The sequence below is a fragment of the Nannobrachium achirus genome, assembly GCF_963921795.1.
Source record: "Nannobrachium achirus genome assembly, chromosome: 22".
Lineage (NCBI taxonomy): Eukaryota > Metazoa > Chordata > Actinopteri > Myctophiformes > Myctophidae > Nannobrachium > Nannobrachium achirus.
The window spans coordinates 36,633,540-36,654,052 of record NC_137829.1 but is presented as its reverse complement, the minus strand read 5'-3'; the positions used below and the strand labels follow the sequence as shown (position 1 = coordinate 36,654,052).

The following is a 20,513-nucleotide window of genomic DNA, read 5'->3' as shown; positions in this document are numbered from 1 at the left end:
CTATACTATATCGATTTTAAATCATTGAATCGAATCGTATCGCCATGAATGAACTAATATTGTCCATGAATCGTATCGTCAAACATGTATCGTGATATGTATCGAATCGCTATTAAAATGTATCGTTACACCCCTACTAAACATACATTGGAAGGTAAGCTAATGAGTGAGAACAAAATTCCTGGGTACTTTGACCCTTGTATCTCTTAGTACTGGAAGCTTCTAATGATGATCACATTCTACTACTGTTGCAGTCAGTGTAAGTGGAGCAAAACAGTAGACAAGAACAAGTTATCTAAAAGTGTATCACTGAGCCACAGCATGCAATGTTTTCTCTGCTTCAGATTATAGAATTACAGTATAAGCCAGATTGATATATTGGATTGACAGAAATATCGGCCATTATTTCACTTTGACGGTATCTGCCAATTTGTAGCCGATGTGTCCTGATTTTTAACCGCTTTCATCCTGGCGTCCCTATATTTTGGGGAAGTCATTATATTAAATAAAGAAATAGCAGATCTACAAGCTCACAACATGACAAGCTTGGAGACGGGCAATTTTTGAAATATCCGACAAAACATTGGTCTCAGTGGGCTAGGACTCTTCCAAATGTAGTTCATACTCAATAATCCACCATTGTTCAGACTCTACTGTAAGCTATTATGGAATCTGAAGGAAGCGCATGCGGAAGGAGCGCTTGTTTTATGTGATGGCGACGGAGGCGTGCAGTATCAGGCGACCTTGATCCACGCGAGACACCGGCGAGCGAGCGGCAGCGAACGAGTCGCCATGCCGAGCGATGTGAAGGTCGCATGAGCCGACTCAGCGCCGTTAACGAGTTATGTGCCATTATGGACAGAATAGTAAATCTTCATCCCCCCCGACCCACCTCGTTTGGGGGGACAGGATCAAAGGGTCATCCATTAACTCATTCTGTGCCGATCCCGAACTAGTTCGGCTTTATTTCAATCCAATACAATTTTTTTTTTATTAATTCACTTACCCCGAGCTGCTTGTAGAGTCGTGGGTGGTCCTGGCTCGCTAGCCGCTAGCCAGTTAGCCATTCTACTCTGTCCGATGATATATTCCATTAAAAATGGTTTAAAATACATTTTTGAGCTCCCCAATGTTCACCCGATGTTCGGCGCCACTTCCGATGAGTACACGAGTGTGCCGATCCCGAAGTAGTCCGGCTTTTTTTAATTAAATGAATAAAATGATAAGAGGCCTTCTGAAGCCTGGCCTGATTTTTCTAGCTACTAGCCGAAAGCTAGCAACCTCCCGGCCGGCCGTCATTTGCGAACGAAATCGCCAATCTCCGCCTAATCCAATGAAAGACCACATCTTTGAAGGCTTATATCTCTGGATTGTGTCTTTAGGGAAGCGGCGCGAGGTTTATTTACGGCGAAATCGCCCAAAAATGATCTTTTAGATGACAAAATGGGAATAGCCATTCTGTTAGCATTATCATCCGGGACATTTCCATGACGTGCATGAACGTGAGCACGTGAGGTCCTGGAAGGTGAGGTCCTGGAAGCTAAAGCGCTCGCCTATGAGAGATACCCTGGCATTCCTTGGCCCCTAGAGGGCGCTGGCACAGAATGAGTTAAGATAAACAGGTTACATGATTACATGTTGTTGGGGCCAAAATATTATTTTTTTACTTTTTGTAAATTGAAATGAATGGTCTGGCCTTGCCAATAATGTCAATGTACATTTCTTATGGTTGCCATGGTTGCCTCCGGCTGTCAATCACTGAAGGTTACCATGGTAACTGATTTAAACCTGCCAGTGATTGCGGCCAGGTGGGGCGATGAGTAGGACGAGAGCAAACGGTTTTCGACCGTGATATGGTGTCTGTGCTCAGTGTTTGTTGAAAGGAATCTTTTTTATATATTATTTTTGTGAATAAACGGATTGGCATATCCAAATACATCTTGGAACCCTGGACATTGAGTTAATGAATCGACACACACGCGTCAAGCCTATGTTTTTAAGCTTGTTGCCCTCGCAGTAGCTCTTATTGGTAGAAGAGTCTACACATGTTATGCTTCTGATAAGATGATTAGAAAGTGAGTGATTAGCATTTTCAGGCTGTAGTCACAAAGCTTTATCCATCAGGAATGGTTATAGCCGGGGACCCAGTCACCAAAATGGGAGGGGACATGTGATTTTCTGCCGTACTTTTTATTTCTGTTTTATCTATTAGTTTGGTCATTAAGGTCCACAGAATGAGAGGCCTGCTCTGCTGGAAACATCGCGAAAGAAAGTTATGGCCATTTGTATATTCACTGTCCCATTGACTCCACTAGAAATATTTAAAAAAAGAAAAAAAAAGTCTGCTTTAATTAGCATGTGAGGGGTTAAACTGGGGGGTTTTCATGATCCTGAATCCATTGCAAGCATTTGTTTTGCATGAAAAACAATCCTTGGGCTAGATTTCGGCCCCCCAATTACTTTGAAAAGTGATGAGTCATCACCTTTTTTCCTCTTTTCACAGTTTTGGGCTGCTGAAAGTTAACCCAAGGAATGTTTTTCATGCAAAACAAATGCTTGAAATGGATTCAGAATCATGAAGAACCCCTAGTTTGACCCCTCACATGCTACTTAAAGCACATGTATTTTATTTTTTAAATATTTCTAGTGGAGTCAATGGGACAGTGAATATACAAATAGCCATAACTTTTTTTCGCAATGTTTCCGTTTCCGTAACACATTTTAATCGCACTTAGTTTTTGCACCACAGAACCTTCAGTTTCGGGCATACCGATCATAGCGATGCACTAACCAGGAAGAGACAACAAACGCAAAGGCCTGAGAAGGAGGCGGGAGGAGCTGGGAGAGGGTTTGGGGAGGGGTGGGCAGGCCTGCTGAGCAGAAGGTGGGGCCAAAACTGTCTCAATAGCGCAGTCCTCCCACTCAGGACAAGGTGGTACTGCAGCTGAAAATGCTCTGAAAGCCAGGCAGAAATGACAGGGGCTCTGTATTCAGGAGTGGTAATTTAGCCTCAAACCTTTTGAAAAGGTTTTTTTTTCTTCTTTTTTTTGGGACACAAACAATGTTACAGTATATACATTATATTTAAATAGATGGTGTTGAACCTTTAATGCATGTCATATCCCGCCCTTCCTGTCCCCCTGTTTACCGTCCTACATAAAATGCTCCAAATAAGTCTTATAAAAGAAAGGTTTATGGTTTGAGTCAGACCAGGCAGAAATCTGTTGGCTGATGTCAGATGCTAAGGGTCGATTCACACTCTAATAAGGGGAGCCTAACTAATTTCGGTTCGGGAGGGCTCCCCGACCGAAATTATTTAAGTTCGGGGGGAGTCGATTCATACTTTCTTAACGGCTAGTGCCGAAGTCGCTTGTACATATTGGAGGTCCATGGCATCACATTATAGACGTGCCGCCTCTCTTGCTGCATGCATGTCATCACACAGTCACAACTCGTCGTGGAAAACTTATAAACACGGAACACTAGCAAAGTTGTGTTTAAGCTCTTCTTTTCTCTTTAAAACAGTCGGCGACTAGCGAGACACGCAGCAAAGCTGTGTGTGTGTGTGTCGCGCACGCGGCTCCCAGTCCACCACTCTCGTCTCCAGCCAGAGCGAGAACCAGATGACAATGTATCCGCTCTGCGACGCTCAATACACGGCTAGTCGGCCACACAAGCATTTGGAAGTCGGCGTGTCTCCCTCCCAAACGACCGCTGTTTCCTTGGATTCACAGCCGAGAATATGAACTTGAAGCCGGGCTGAATGAATGAGAAAACACAGCTGAGTACCGAAATTAAGTCGGGAGGTCACAACATTTCGGCAGCACCGTGGAGCCGAGTTTAGGTCGGTTGACGCCCCCCCCGAACCGGGGAAGACGACCCATATTTGGGTTTGGACAGTGCCGAACCGAAATTAGTTAGGCTCCTTATTAGAGTGTGAATCGACCCTAAGGAGGAGCAGAGGGACACACACACCCAGTCAGTTCTGATGGAGCAGGAACTTCTTGATGGGGTCGGGGAGCGGCAGTGACGTCATGTGGTCTAGAGACTCTAGACGGTTCTTGCCCATCGCTCTGCGTATCCTGATCCGACACAGGTGGCTCAGTCTATGAGGACATCCTGGGGAGACAAAGGGATTGATTTTAACTTTGGAACTCTCCTCTCAAACATGGCTCAAAAAGAAACTGTTTATGGAAACGTGAACATGAAGCTACCGTATAGTCCCGACGTCAATTAGAGCCAGATCGATATGTCGGCCATTATTTGACTTTTATTTATCAGCAATTATGCAGCCTGTGTCCCAATTTAGAGGACAATTTCAACCTTATCTTAATTCATCCTCACTAATGCTCATTTAAGATGGCACCATTTATGTCCACTTGCTCTGTGTCTCAGAAGAGGTCTGTGGATAGTTTAGAAGGTGGAGGGGCCTTAATTATTTTATACTTTAGCTATTGAAAAATAGCAGATCTACAAGCTCACAGTGCGGCACAGCGCTGCGAGCTAGTAGATATTCTATTTTTGAAAAGTCGTGAAAATGTGTGCAAATCTTTGAATACACATATTTTTTAAGCAGACATTTATTCTCAAATTTTGCTTCTGGGGTCCCTGGAACTAAATATTTTGAGATGGGGGTCCGTGGCAAAATACATATCATTTTGGGGGTCCTTCACATGAAAAGGTTTGAGCACCACTGACATAGAAACATGCGTTTTTAAAAAAACCTTAGAAGGATTTAGAAGACTTGCACGAACTTTCATGATTTTTTCAAAAATAGCAGATCATACAGTACAAGCTTTGGATATCATCTTCAGAGCACAGAGAACACACAGATTGACACATGCAATGTTCGAATCCAGGTTGTGTTATTAATAGCACACATAGCTTAAACATCAACTTCTCATGGTTATGGGTGGCAATGATGTCGGAGTTATGCAGAGACCGAGTCATAGGAAGTTAGGAACACACGCCTTGCCCATACTTAACTCAAAAGTCTGCAAATATGGACCAGTTATTTATAATATGCATAAGACAGCAATTTCCTGTATTTTAACTCCTTTGCTGCCCTTTAAAATGGCCACTTTCAGGCTAAACTACCATATTTACGATATTATAATTTCTTTTTTAGCGTGCATGGATCATGCACGGCCATGCACAGATCATGCACCACGTGTGTGCACGCCGTGAGCTTTCACACAAGACAAAATCCACTTGGAAATCTGTTCAGGCTCAATTTTATACAATATGTAGTAGGGGGTCCCTGCTTTATCTCCCTCTCAGTTAAGGGGTCCTTGGCCTGAAAACGTTGAAGACCTCTGACGCTAAGGTTTAAGAAACGATCCGTCCCCACCATCAATACTACTGCGTCCACGGTACACACCAGCATCTCTGTCACAAGGCCCCCCACCAATCCAAACTCCAGGGTTCCCACACATTTTTACCGATTAATTTACAAAACTTTTCCAAAACTTTTCCAGAATATTTAACCCAATTTCCAGGACTATATAACAATAATTCAGCTCAATAACAGGTTGCTTACTCCTATGCGCAACAATGCCCAAAGACAGGTAGTGTATGCCAGTGGTTCTCAACCTTTTCAGGCCATGACCCCCGAAATCATATTTGAACTGGGAACCCCTGCACCCTGACGAGCACTAAGAGTTGAGGAATTTTGTATAACACGGTGAAAATAGCAGATCTATGTGAGCATGTAGATCGGCTATTTTCACAATTTCTGCATCTAATATTTGACAATTTGGCCCATGTTTAATTTGTCATTTCAGAAGTATAAACAAAATCAATAACCAAAGACAATGCATAGCTATTTTTTCCAGGACCTTCGATAAATTCCAAGACTTTTCCACTACTGGAAAAAATCTTTTTTTTAATATTTCCAGTAATTTCATGACCGTGGGAACCCTGAAACTCACTCCTAGCCTCCATGAAGAGCCCGAGCGCCTCTTGGTTCACCTTCCCCCGTTTGGCCTCCCCCGCCAGGCCCGTGTCGTCGGCCCCCCAGGGCACCAGGGCCGGGTCGGCGCCGTGGTCCAGCAGCAGCTGGACGAAGGAGGCCTGGCAGCCGTGGCGGAGGACGGCGTCCAGCAGACAGGAGGCCAGGCCTCGCGCCAGGGCCTCGCGGCAGACGGGGCCCGTGTAGTTGTAGTCCGGCTGGGCGCCGGCCTGGAGCAGCAGCCTGAAGCAGGCGAGGTGGTGGTAGGCGGCGCTGATGTAGAGCGGGCACACCACCAGGGTGTTGAGGGCGCGGGCGCTGAAGAGCGGCCGGGGACCCAGCTGGTGGTCCACGTCAACGTCTGCACGGAACCTGGGGGGAGGGGGGGGGGGTGTCACCCTGTGTTAAAGCAGTGGTTCTCAACCTGTGTGGTCGGGAGCCCCAGGGGGGTCCCCATCCACCTGTTTCCGCGGGGGTTTACTGGAGATTATTTGGACCTGTTTGCACCACACTTCCGGTTTAACAGCAGACATACAAGCTCACGTCGCGTCGCAGATGCAGCCTGTTGTGAGCTTGTAAATCACACTCGGCTGCGGCGCCGGAAGCTCGGTACAGCGTCTGCGCAATGCACTATGGGGCGTTGGAAACTCGTGGATAGGTACCTTACCTGTGCCAACCCTGAGTTTCCCGAGTTTGGGCCGTTTTTGAAGATTTTTTTTTTTTTTTTATGATTTTGGACCTCCAAAAATGTACTAGGTATGATCGCGATTGCGAAATTGCATGTTTAACCCCCATAACAAACCCCATATTTCAAACATGGCAGCCATGTTTGTTTACATAATGTAAAAACAGAATGGCTGATATCTCATGAATTCCTGACGAGATTTCCAAGCGGATTTCTTTTGTTTGAAAGCTGTGAACAGAGATCTAAACATAAACATTTCAATTCAATAAAGCAATGACAACCAACAGTTTCAGGGTTGTTTGGCACTCAGCTTCGCCTCGTGCCACAACCCTGAAACAGTGGTAAATCAGCCAACAACCCTATCATGGTAAATGTCTTACTTTTTAAATTATTATTTCAAATCATTTTCAAAAAAACTAGCAATTCCTTGGAGAAATAAAAGAAAAATGGAAGAAATTACATAAATTAGAAAACAAAATGTTTAAGAACTGGTGAAAGTAGCCGATCTACAAGCTCACAACGTGGCACGAAGTGACACGTTGTGTGCTTGTAGATCGACTACTTTCACTTGTTTGGGTCCCGGCGGGCAAACACCATTTCTCTTTTGGGGTTTGGTCCGGTTCGGGAGCGGAAACCACTTTACGTCATGTTGTAGTCCTAGACTACACTTTGGCCAGTTTTAACCCAAAATATTCCCCTGCACTCAAGGACATATTTTTAGGACCTACCCTAATAAATACCCTAATAAACCTCTTGATGCGGCATGTTGAAAGATGTTTATATTATGTTCAATCATTTAAAAAATAGTGAAAATAGCAGATCTACAAGCTCACAACGCGTTGCGATGCGACGCGTTGTGAGCTTGTAGATCGGCTATTTCCACTATCAATGTTCTTTTTAAAGTGTAAAGTTGTGAAATATGTCCTTCACTTCTTTGTATATTTAGGTTACGTGTCATATCTGCCATGTGCAATTTCAAAGCCTACAAGCCAAACAGAAATTTAATTGTCAATGACAAAAACACAATTAAATCGTTAATCGCAATTATTTGCAGGGTTCCCACACATCTTTACCAATTAATTTCCAAAACCTTTCCAAAACTTTTCCAGAATATTTAACCCCGATTTCCAGGACTATATAACAATAATTCAGCTCAATAACGAGTCACTTACTCCAATGTGCAATGCCTAAAGACAGGTAGTGTATGTCCGTGGTTCTCAAGCTTTTCAGGCCGTGGCCCCCGAAATAATCATATTTGAACTGGGGACCCCCCCACCCTGACGAGCACTAAGAGTTGAGGAATTTTGTATAACACGGTTCTATTGTGAAAATAGCAGATCTACATGCTCATAACGCCTCGCAATTCTCACAATTTCTGCCTCTAATATTTGACAATTTGGCCCATGTTTCATTTGTCATTTCAGGTATTAACAAAATCAATAACCAAAGGCAATACATAGCTATTTATTCCAGGACCTTCCAGGACCCTTGATGAATTCCAAAACTTTTCCAGTACTGGAAAAATATTTTTCTAATTTCAAAATATTTCCAGGAATTTCATGACCGTGGGAACCCTTTATGTAAAATGCCATAATGGTGACAGCCCTGCTGAACAGCTCACCTGATGAGCTCCTCCAGGATGTCCAGCCTCCCCACCCGCACGGCGTGGTAGAGCGGGGTGCTGCGGTGGTGCCGGCTGCCGTTGGGGTCGGCGCCGGCCTCCAGCAGGATGCGGACGCAGTCCAGGTGGCCGTTGACCACGGCCACGTAGAGCGCCGTCTGGCCCTTCACGTCCACCAGGTCCACCTGGGCCCCCTGGGCGATCAGGAAGGCCACGCAGGCGGCGTGGCCGGCCGTGGCGGCGATGCGCAGCGGCGTGCAGGGCAGGCAGCCGCAGCACCACACCGACTTTTCGTTGACACGCCTGGACAACAAAGAAAGCAGTGGTGGAAAAAAAGTATTCACATTGTTTGCTTAACCCATTTAGGCCTAGAACTATTGAATGCTTTAACCAGTGAAAAAATGCAGATATACAAGCTCACAGCGCAGCACCGAGTGCCGCGCTGCGAGCTTGTAGATCTGCTATTTTTGAAAGTCGTGAAAATGTGTGCAAATCTTTGAATATGTGTATTTTCAAAGCGAACGTTTGTAACTCAAATATTGATTCAATCTGGGGGGGTCCCTGGAACTAAATATTTTGAGATGGGGGTCCGTGGCCAAATAAATATCATTTTGGGGGTCCTTCACATGAAAAGGTGTGAGAACCACTGCCATAGTAGTCTCTCAAGAACAGACTAACTGAGCTCCATTTAAGTGAAAAGGACCTTTTATTTGGCCAGATTGCTGACATAGAAACATAGGTTTTTCAAAAAATCTTAGAAGGATTCAAAAGACACTTATAGAATCAGGTCAAAATTCTAATTTTCACGATTTTTCAAAAATAGCAGATCTACAAGCACTGAGTGCAGCGCTGCGAGCTTGTATATCTGCTATTTTTCAATAGTTAAAGCATTTAAATGGGTTAAAGTAGGACTGTCATCTAAAGGGGTACTGTCACTTTAAAAAGTAATCTTAAAACATTAGTTAATATGTAAGTAGGAGATGTCTGCGCTTCCCAGCAGTTATTGGTAGAAGGACTCGTTGGTGCTCAACAAGGACAAACTATATCAAAAAGACATTACCTGGGCACTTCAAAAATGACTACCCAGATAAAAAAGATGGAGCACTCAACTGGTCTGCACGTTCATTTATTGTAGAGCGACAGGGTGACTGACGTTTCGATGTGATGTTGGTGATGTCACCAATAATGCTAGTCCCGCATTGGCTGTTACTGGTGACGTCACCGAGGCTGCGTTCTTGGTGATGTCACAAACAACAAGTGCGACCTGATATAGATAACACGGTGCAAGTTGGCACCTCGGCAGAGTGCCAACTTGCCCACCCACATACATAGAGACAGCACCGAACAGCCTTGGTGACGTCACCATCAGTTTGTTCTGGGATCAGACGCCCATACTGTAGGTTCGGCAATTTCCGGCTGATTAGATGTTCCGCCCTTTTTGCCTTTTGCAACTCCTACAGATTTCTTTCTAAACAAGGACTGACAGATACAGAGATTTCCATATTTGGGCGTAGTGAAGACTGAGTGACGACATGGTGAGGATACTGTAATTACAGTATTTAAAGGGTTGCAGTCACCCCATCAGTGCAGATGCAATAAGTGTTATCCGGGGTCTTCTATTATAACCAAGACTAGAACCTTCAGAGACCAGCTTCTACCAGGAGAGAGTTGAAATACTTATCGTCTGTGCTAGAGTTAGACAACCAGTGTGCTAGAGTTAGACAACCAGTCTTTGTATTGTATAACTCCATTACAAAGGACGCTGCAGGCAGCCTGCCAAGACTCGAGTTGAAACCATGGCTTTGCGGTTGATTTTCCTCTGCCTTGCGATCGTTACCGTTGCTTCTGGCTGTGGCGTGCCCGACATCCCTCCAGTCATCACGGGATATACCCTGCCCGTATTGTCGGGGGTGTAGAAGCTTTAGCCCACTCATATCCGTGGCAAGTGTCGCTGCAAGATGGCGCGGGCCACCATCTCTGCGGCGGAACCCTGATCAACGAGAGCTGGATCGTGACCGCAGAACTCTGCTCTGTGAACCAGGATGACCGCGTCATCCTGGGCGAGCACGACCGCTCCTCCAACGCTGAGAACATCCAGACCATAGAGGTGGAAAGGTTCTTCAAGCACCCTCAATTCAATCACCCCAGCTGGGTGAACAATGACATCCAACTGATCAAGTTAGCCAGGCCCGCAGAGTTGGGCACGCATGTGTCTCCGCTGTGCGTGGCTGAGACCAATGACAACTTCCCGGGTGGAATGATGTGCGTGACATCTGGCTGGGGCCAGAACAACCTGCCCTGGCCCACCTCTGCCCGGCTCCAGCAGGCCGCGCTCCCTCTCCTCACTAATGAGAAGTGCAAGAAATACTGGGGCTCCAAAGTCACTGAGCAGATGATTTGCGCTGGAGCCAATGGAGTCTCTACCTGCTATGGTGACTCTGGGGGCCCTCTGGTCTGTGAAAAGAATGGCGCTTGGACTCTGGTTGGTGTGACCTCCTGGGGTCATAGTTCCTGCAGGGTGGACTATCCCGGTGTGTACGCCCGTGTCACTGAGCTGCGTGCCTGGATGGACGAGACCATGGCTGCTAACTAACTCCCGGTAAAGGAACAATGCACATCAAATATGTCCATAAAATATGGCCTGCCTGTGTGCTTGTGTTGCACGTTAGAACTCCCGATGGACGCTATGGACCAGAGCTAAGCCAGAGGGAGAGGAGATAACCTATTCACCTTATTCCTGTCCCTCTCCAGGGCGCCGCCATTGCCTTTTACAGAGGGCGCCATTGAGTGTATCTCTGTGTGCTGCTTCCTTCATTCAACATCTTGGAAGTAAGTGAACAGGGAATCGGCGTGTTGCAAGATTTTGCCAAAGAAACAAGCGGCCAGGTCACATCGTGACACATTGTGAGCTTGTAGATCTGCCATTTTAAAAGGATATTGGGAAAAGATAATAATATTTGGGATATTTTCAGATGGGTCCGCGACAAATAAATATTAAACTGGGCTCCTTGATATGATCCACCCCGATGCTAGAAGACCCACGGGAGTCTTTTAACCCCACCCGCAGATGGAAATAACGGATCAATAATATTCTATGGATTTTCAAAGGTACATGAAAACACTCCGATTTGCTGGCAAGAGCAGAGCAGACGATTAGCCTCGCTTAGCTTAGCATCTGGCAGTCAAAGAGTAAAAAAAAACAATAGAAAGCATTAAAGCAAGCCCAATAAGCAACTACACTTAAAAAAAATATATATATTATAAGCAGACATGGCAACACTGGTAAACAGGAAACTCAATGATGTGGAGATCTGGCCGGGAGAACCTCTTTCCCAGGTGTGTTTTTTTTTTCCCCTCTTTCTTTTCGGGCATTTCTGGGGATTCGACTAGGCTCTAACGAAGCATCACATTACTGTAATGCAATTTCTTGCAATTTGCTTTGCTCAGTCATGCATCATATCCTCGCAAGTGTCAAGGGACTGTAATACAGTTACTCTGTACAGGGCTGGCATGTGGGTAAAACCTTGAGAGCTTTAAAAAGTAGAGATTTTAACATGGCATTTAAAGTATATTGGTATTGAATAGGTCAAAACTACTACTCAGGAGAGAGGCATTTTGGATCCCTACACTAGACACTGTTGATAAGGGCCTAAATGAAGCCCTCCATATCAGACCGTTTCTGTAATGATTGCACAGGTGTGCCATTTCAGCCCAGCCCTGATTGGTGGCTGGTGTGAGGTGTTACCAAGGAGTGTTTTCAGATTTTACCGCACTTAGCCGCCATATACGTTCTTTAATATCAGACGGCCGTCTGATACACCCCGCAGGCGCAGTAATGCAGGGACTCAATTTCCCATGATCCTTCAGGAGATGCACCAATGCTAGAGAATGTATCTAGGATTCTACTCCCAGTTCCATCCAAGACCATCCAAATCATCCAGAGACGCTTTTTTCAACGGACCATGATTCCCTCACCTGAGGGAGAACCAAAATTTTTTTTAGTGAGGAGAGAACTACCGTAGCCCAGATCTTGGCATTAAGGAGATTAATCGAGGAGGTGAAAAAGGATAACCTGACAGCTGCACTGTGCTTTATCAACTTCAAAAAGGCATTTGATTCGATCCACAGAGGCAAGATGGTGAGGATCCTTGAGGCCTACGATGTCCCTCCTAACATACTACGGGCTATTGAGACCATGTACGCAGGAACAAGGGCCAAGGTGGTGACTCCAGACGGCAACAGTAAGGAGTTTGACATCCGAGCTGGTGTAATGCAGGGAGACACCCTAGCCCCCTTCCTCTTCATCATTGTCCTAGATTACGCGCTCAGGAAAGCCATCGGTGGACGAGAGCAGGATCTTGGCTTCACACTAACACCAAGGAGGTCGAGACGACATCCCACAGTAGTCCTGACGGACCTGGACTATGCGGACGACATCAGCCTGCTCTCCGACCACATGACACAAGCACAGGAACTCCTGAACAGAGTGGAGTTAGAGTGTGCCAAGGTTGGCCTTAGGCTAAATGCCAAGAAAACTGAGGTTATCACCTATAACTTACCGGAACACCCACCTCTGACAACAACAGGAGGCGCTGTGCTGAAGGAAGTCAAGGACTTCAAGTACCTGGGCGCATGGGTCAACTCAACCGAGAAAGATCTTAAAGTGAGGAAGGCACTTGCATGGAAGGCCCTGAACGGCGTGAACAGTGTATGGAACTCCAACCTCCCCCGCCAAATCAAACTCAGCTTCTTCTTTGCAACGGTAGAGTCTGTTCTCCTCTATGGCAGTGAATGCTGGACCCTGAAGCCAACCCTGTCTCTAGACGGGTGCTACACCAGAATGTTGCGTGCAGTACTTAACATCAGCAAGAGTGCACATGTTACCAACAAGAGCCTGTATGAGGGAATACCAAGGGTTAGCGAGAAAATTGCTGCCAGAAGAATGAGACTAGCAGGACACTGCCAAAGACATCAGGAGCTTCCTGCCAGCAAACTGGTGCTGTGGGAACCAACACATGGGCACCGGTCACGAGGACGTCCCACAATAACATACGTGGATGTACTCAAGAAAGACGTAGGAGCACAAAGCACCAACGAGCTGGCCAGATGTATGGAGAACCGGGATGACTGGAAGCGACGATGGAAGGCTCGTCTGAGGACGACCTAGAGAGATGATCGATGTTATAAAAACCACCTGGCAAAAAAGGTGTTAATGTAAAAATGTTCTGGCTTCACATGTTAGCTTGCTGCAGAATATAGTCATGGCAACCACACTAGCAATTTTCAATTGCATCTTTCTCGTTATTTTTGAGTGGTGGTAAACCACTCCATAGTGGCTGTGCGTGTGTCTGTAGCCACTTTTCCTCAGCGTTTTGCCATAGCAATGTGTTTTCCTCAGCGTTTTGCCATAGCAATATGTGTGTGTAGCCATATTACATCACATTACATCACCAGTTACATCCTAGACCTATCTGTAGCCACTTTTCATCAGCGTTTTGCCATAGCAATGTGTTTTCCTCAGCGTTTTGCCATAGCAATATGTGTGTGTGTGTGTAGCCATATTACATCACCAATTACATCCTAGACCTATATCCTAGTCTTTTTCCTCAGCGTTTTGCCATAGCAATGTGTGTGTGTGTGTAGCCTCTATTACATCACCAACCAATTGAAGACGTTATGCAAGCACGACCACCACTTCACATTGGGTGTGATTTTTGAGCGGTGGTCACACCGTCTCCATAGCGTGGCCGTGTGTGTAGGTATGTTTGTTTGTTTGTATGTGGGTGGGTGGGTGGGTCTGTATGTAGCCTCAAGCCTGTGGTGTAGTACCTTTTATGGCCACACATGTTAAGGGAGGGGCGCTGTTTTCAGGCCAGGCCAGGCCAGGCCAGGCACACACACACACACACACACACACGCACACACACACACACACACACACACACACACACAGGGGGGAAGGGGGGAGGGGTAAACCGGTTGGTGGGTAAACCACCGCTCAGTTCACACGGGTGTGATTTTTATTCTAATAATGATTTCGCCTGGGAGCATTAGAGCAGTGGTTCTCAAATGTTCCAATTTTAAGGTTACCCATAACTCTGAGAGTGTATAAATGGAACCAAATGGACCCCCCCCCCCCCCCCCCCCCCCGAAGAACCCTGACGGTCCCTGTACCCCACTTTGAGAACCACTGCATTAGAGGCCTACAGAGACATGCTCATCTGACATGTTTGTCTCCCTCACTGTCTGAAGCAGTCTTCTTGTAGAAGGCTCCTCAGGGTGTCCAGATCTCCTACATAGGCTGCGTTGTGGAGGCGCATGTCCTCTTGCTCTGAAGGCTTGTCGCTGAATTGTTCCAGGAGCCATTCCTTCAGGTTACGGCCTGGTGTGGACAGGAGAGCAGTTAAGAGACGTTGGCTGTAAATTTACAATATCCAAAAACATGATATTTAATCAGCTGCCACTGTGAATGGCCTACAGACAGAAGGTCAAACACTGTATGAGATCATACAATTGTTAGCATAGTTAAAAACAGCCCCTCCTCCAGGTTTTCACCAGATTGATTGATTGATTGATAGAATACTTTATTAGAAGTTTGCATAGGAATAGCACAGGACAGTACAGTTCATATACAAGGTCTACTAATAGGATTTAAACCAAGATTTTCTTTTTTGTACTCTAACATTTCATCTTTAATATCCTAAGATGAAATGTTTTCAAGCTTTATTCAGTTTCATATGGTACTAGTCCTGTGCCTGGGGGCATAGGCGATTCTAGCCTCTTCCAGCAGGGGGTGCACGACCTCTATTACCTCATGCACGCGCGCACAGCGCGCGTGCACGACGCTCGCGCGCGCGCTTAGCGATTTTGTAATGTTGTTTTAGCGGATTTCTGCAGTTAATTTTGTACCCAAATGTAACACAATATAAACAAAAAAAGTGTAAAACAGGTGCTTCTTTTTCTAGACACCATGAGCATATGTCTATAGGATTTATTTACTTATTTTGCAGACAGAGGCAGCACAGCCAGGACATATAAAGCCAAACATCAAGTTAATCATCATTCATCAAGCAATCAAGCAGTCATTTACATTGGTGGTGTGGCACAACCACACCACCAAAGATCCATAACCAGCAGCTACCAATATTTACAAGCAAGTGAAGCAAGCATGCGCGCGCGCGCGCGAGCACACACACACACACACACACACACACACACACACACACACACACACACACACACACACACACACACACACACACACACACACACACACACACACACACACACACACACACACACACACACACACACACACACACACACACACACACACACACACACACACGGAGGAGAAGAAAACAGGCTGGCTAACTCCACAGTGAACAGATAGTTAAATAAAGCCATGTCTTACCTTAAGAAAATGACAAGAAAATATCCAATGTTATATTGAGGTGCCCAGAAGAAAGTGTTATTCCTTGGAGGCACAGAACACATCGTGTAATCCAGCCTCTTTGAGCAGCGCCTAAAACTTTAGTTCACGTATGGTAAATGTAAAAGCTATCCACATGTCCTATGGATGTCTGTAGTTAACCCCAGGTAGCATATTCCACTGTGAAACAACTGTTTAATTCTGTTATTTAGATAAATCTGCAGGTGTCATCATCTGCCGTTTGTTTTTCAGCGGTGCTGTCAGAGACGTTCAGACAGTCACTGTGATTGGTTGAGAAACCAGTAGTCCTATTACCTCCCGCCCCCCATTTGCTGTGATTGGTTTAGAAGTCATGCTATGGGTGCTTCAAAGGGTCAAAAAAGGCGAATTTGAGATGTTCTTCTTCTTAATCATATTGCGTGTTTATTATGATCAAAAAAAACAAAATGGCCGCCTGGCGGCCAGGGGGTGCACGTGCACCCTAGGACACCCCTTAAAATCGCCTATGCCTGGGGGGTATGCGTATGCACACACAGTATATGAGGGATTGAATGTAGGCGTCTCAGAAGTAACGTTGGGCAGAACAGTCACCATTGATGTCTAGTTGCAATACCCGTTGTATCAGTCTGTGATGTCCAGTGTTGGGTGTAACAACGCTATAACTAACGGCGCTACGTAGCGCCGTTAGTTTTGGTGGCAACGGAGTAACTTAACGAGTTACTTTTGAAATATAGCGGGATCGTTACCAGTTACATTTCCCAAAAAATAACGGCGTTAATTAAGTATTTATTAAGACTCTGAGACACTGTTTAGTATCAGTGATGTCAGCATGTAGACAGACGGTCAGACGGCAGACATTCGCTAAATTAATAGTTAGATGATTTCAGCCATGTGCACAGTGTGTTTTGGGACAAGCCTTCTTGTTTGGGCATAGCAGTGGGCATGGTTTACTGTTGCCACAAAAAATCCCATTCATTTTCCCCAAAGACCTTTACAAAAATATGTATTTATTTTAAGCCAAAAATCAAATGTACATGTTGTATGCCTATATCATATAATAATAATAGTAGGCCTATGTGAACATGAACTGTGTAATGAATAGGAGCGTGTACCCAGTTTTGTTTTATTTTGTCTTTCTGTCTCTGTGTCGTAGTTCTTTTTGTTTTTATGTAGGTGACGGTTTTTTCACGTGTTTTAAAAAAATGTCAAAATGTCTATACAGGGACATGACATGTAAAAAAACATGAACAATGACAATGAAATTATTATTTAAAGGATATGTTACATGTTGTCTGACTTAATAAAGTATTAAATAATAATAATAATAATAATAATAGCACACACACATATATATATATATATATATATATATATATATATATATATATATATATATATATATACACACACACACACACACACACACACACATATATAACAGAATCAAAGGTTTTATGGTCGTAATCCACCCGGATCCTGGATGGCTTAAAATATATACATATTTTTTTGGGGGAAAATGAATGGGATATATTTTTTTAGTGGCACCAGGCAGTAAACCACGCCCACAGCTATGCTTGTGTTGTTGCAGCTTCATGCTGACATAAGCATGACATAGTTTCACAGAGCCTCATTTCTGTTACACTGTTTTCACTTTGATTCTATAAACCATAACTCCTAGCCATTCATTCATCATCATCATTACCTGCAGCTGTAGCAGTCGGTAGATCAGACACAGTGATGAGCGGTGGTAAACTGCTGCTACTGGGTGGGTCGTCAACGTCATGGTCGGACCCGTCGGCCATCGGCGTCTGTTTACTCTCTGTTTACCTTTAATTCTACTTCTATCAAACCTTTTCAGTGAAACTCGAAGTGCGTGCAGTAGGCCTATTGTGTTGAAACGGGTTGCTGAAGCCAGAGTCGTGATGATCAGCGTGTAAAATGATGCAGCAGAACAGATATCCACGGCGAGGGGAGAATCTATAAACAAACGTGAAGCTGTCAGTGTGGTCGGTGCTATGACTTCCTGGATGCTCTTATTTGGAAACAGTTAAAGGGGAACGACACTTCCAATGTTTGGGTGTGGGAAAAAAATTACATGACACCCTTTTCTAATTATTTGCACCAAGCAGTTGGAATAAATTGTTGCAATGCGACTAGAGATATAATTATCAATACAGCTTTGCAGGCATGCCATGATTGGAGAGACGGAGGAATGTCTCACGAACAAAAGGGAAAAGTGGTGCAGTGGCGTCAGTTCAGCAAAAGCTAAGGTATGGCAACATGACTGGTGTCTTGCACGCGCGCCCTTCGCGGCTCTTCGGGCCGCTCACATCTAGAGATCGTGCCCGCTTTGCGGGCGATCACAGCTACGTTGCAGCAGTGATCCAACTGATATGGCCATATATGGAGATCTGTATCTGTCAGTCCTTGCACACTTTCCCACATGACCCTAGTGCCCAGTTGTCCAGGTGCCCACCTCTCCAAGTGCCCACATGTCCCTAGTGCACAGCTGTACAGGTGCACACTTCTCCAAGTGCCCAGTTGTCCAGGTGCCCACCCGTCCAAGTGCCCACATGCCCCTATTGCCCAGTTGTCCAGGTGCCCACATGTCCCTAGTGCACAGCTGTACAGGTGCACACTTCTCCAAGTGCCCAGTTGTCCAGGTGCCCACCCGTCCAAGTGCCCACATGCCCCTATTGCCCAGTTGTCCAGGTGCCCACATGTCCCTAGTGCCCACCTCTCCAAGTGCCCACATATCCCTAGTGCCCAGATGGTTTTGGTGGCCAGTTGTCCAGGTGGCCACTATTCCAACTGCCCACATGTGCCTAGTGCCCAGATGTTTTTTGTTGCCAGTTCTCCAAGTGCCCACATGTCCCTATTGCCCAGGTGTCTGTCCGTCCGTCCGTCCGTCCGTCCGTCAAAACAGCAACGTTCTATCGCCAGTGGAAGCTTGTGATTGGCTGAACCGGAGGTAGGGAGCGCTCCGTTGTGTTCGCCTGGACCGCGCGGAGGTGACGAAATTCGGGGGGATGAAGATTTACTATTCTGTCCATAACGGCAGACGGCACATAAGCCGGTAACGGCGCTGGCTGAGTCGGCTCATGCGACTGTCGCAGACTCGCAACGCTCGACTATGCGATGTTTCATAACATATATAATCATAAACATTCTATATTTATAAGGTCAAGTATTATACTTAATAATTGGGACTAATTAAGAACCATTATCATAGTTATAATAGGCCTACATTTACAGTAGTTTAGGCATTTTGGTTTGATAAGGTTGTGGGCAGAACATTGACGAAATTAAAGACACTTCATACTGAATTCGTGATTATAATAAATAGCCTATGTCATGATTGCTAGATCAGATTGTGTTTATAATATAACGCCGGCGTGCCTCCGTCATCTCCACCGAAAACAATCGCTCCCCCCTTGTTCCATTGTCGAAACCGCGTTGCTGTTTTGATTCACACGGCGAAAGTAGCTTAGTTGCTTGCCAGAGTTCTGAGCAGTACATTTGCCAAGCGGGGAACCGGTAGGTGTACTGGTCTGCTGTGAATAGCAGCACTAAGGGCGGTGGAACTCCATGGACCCCTTCACTAATTACATGATAGGATATCAAATATCTAAATATTGAATCAAGCAAATTCAAATCTGTCCAGGGTGTTCACAAAAGCCTGAGTAGATGATACAATTATTATTATTATTTTCTTTTTAAGTGGAATATCCCTTTAAAAAAAAACACATTGTTTTGCACCAAAGATGTTCTATTGGTCAAAGAATTGTTCACCAGTCTCGAGAGGGCTGTAAGCTGCAATAAAACACAACATACATTTTAATCTGTTTAAATACTTTTTTACTTGGACTCATATAAATCCATCAGAAATAAGAGCGCCTGCTCAGGGGCCTGACTGAGTTCAGAGACAGTTTGATGTATAGCCTACAGTACCTTGTGGCAGTGCAGTGCACTGGATATGAGCATCACAGTAACTACGATGTTATAATGCAAAGGCACAGGGACGTGCTGGCCATTGGGAAAAGTGGGACAACTCCTGAACGGCCAGTTCATTCCCGGCCGGTCCAGGCCGGCCATTAGGAAACATTTTTAAATAAAATGTCGGCCTTTGTTCCATTTTGGGGGCTGGGCGCCCAAACAAAGTAAATCGTCACTGTCGGGCAGAAACCTTGTATCTCCAAGTTTCAAATTTGTAAATGTTTTCGCAAAGTAAAGCCCTGCTTCATCATACAAGGCCGTCGCACAAAAGTAGTGAAAACAGCAGATCTACAAGCACACAACGCGAGGCGTTGTGTGCTTGTAGATCGGCTGTTTTCACTAGTTTAAATCATTTTTAAAATGATAAATACAAAACAAACGGTTTTGGACATACATGGTTTCCACTCGACAACGACGAAATATAACTTGTGTAATTGGCCCACTGGCTTGTCAGTTTGTCACAAATCTTTGAGTAGCAGCAGCGGTATAGAGAGAGATCTCTCTCTATAGCGCCCAATGAGGGCCTCTCCAACTCTTTTTCCTGGGCTGAATCAGGGGCCCAGCATGTCCCTGCAAAGGCACCATCTTTTTAAAGGCTATCTATGATAATGTGAATGCACCATCCTTTTAAAAAAAAAACGCTTTCTAACCAGGGCCATCAGTGAGGTGAGTGGTGCTTGCCGACGCATTTATGCACCAATGCGCTATTTTGTCAGCCTCCGGACAGTGTTTCCAGTCCCCAGTGTTACTTGCGATAGGCCTACTCTTAATTGGTGCCCAGGGCTGCAGGCAGCCGGGCCTATCTTTTTTTAAAGATTCGTTTTTTGGG

At 45.2% G+C, this 20,513-nt stretch overlaps 1 protein-coding gene and 1 pseudogene across 2 annotated transcripts; one reads left to right on the top strand and one right to left on the bottom strand.

Annotated features, from left to right (window-relative positions):
• Positions 1–3,874: 3,874 nt before the first annotated feature.
• Positions 3,875–17,490, bottom strand: asb1 (ankyrin repeat and SOCS box containing 1; the record flags this gene model as incomplete). The annotated part of the gene is made up of 5 exons (XM_080753150.1): positions 3,875–4,119; positions 5,931–6,322; positions 8,257–8,559; positions 14,500–14,638; positions 17,391–17,490. The coding sequence occupies 5 exons, from the start codon at positions 17,488–17,490 to the stop codon at positions 3,980–3,982; spliced, it is 1,074 nt and encodes a 357-aa protein (XP_080609276.1). The 3' UTR covers positions 3,875–3,979.
• Positions 10,053–10,849, top strand: LOC308308104 (chymotrypsin A-like; annotated as a pseudogene). Its single transcript has one exon. The product of its transcript is annotated as a chymotrypsin A-like (transcript).
• Positions 17,491–20,513: the final 3,023 nt, after the last annotated feature.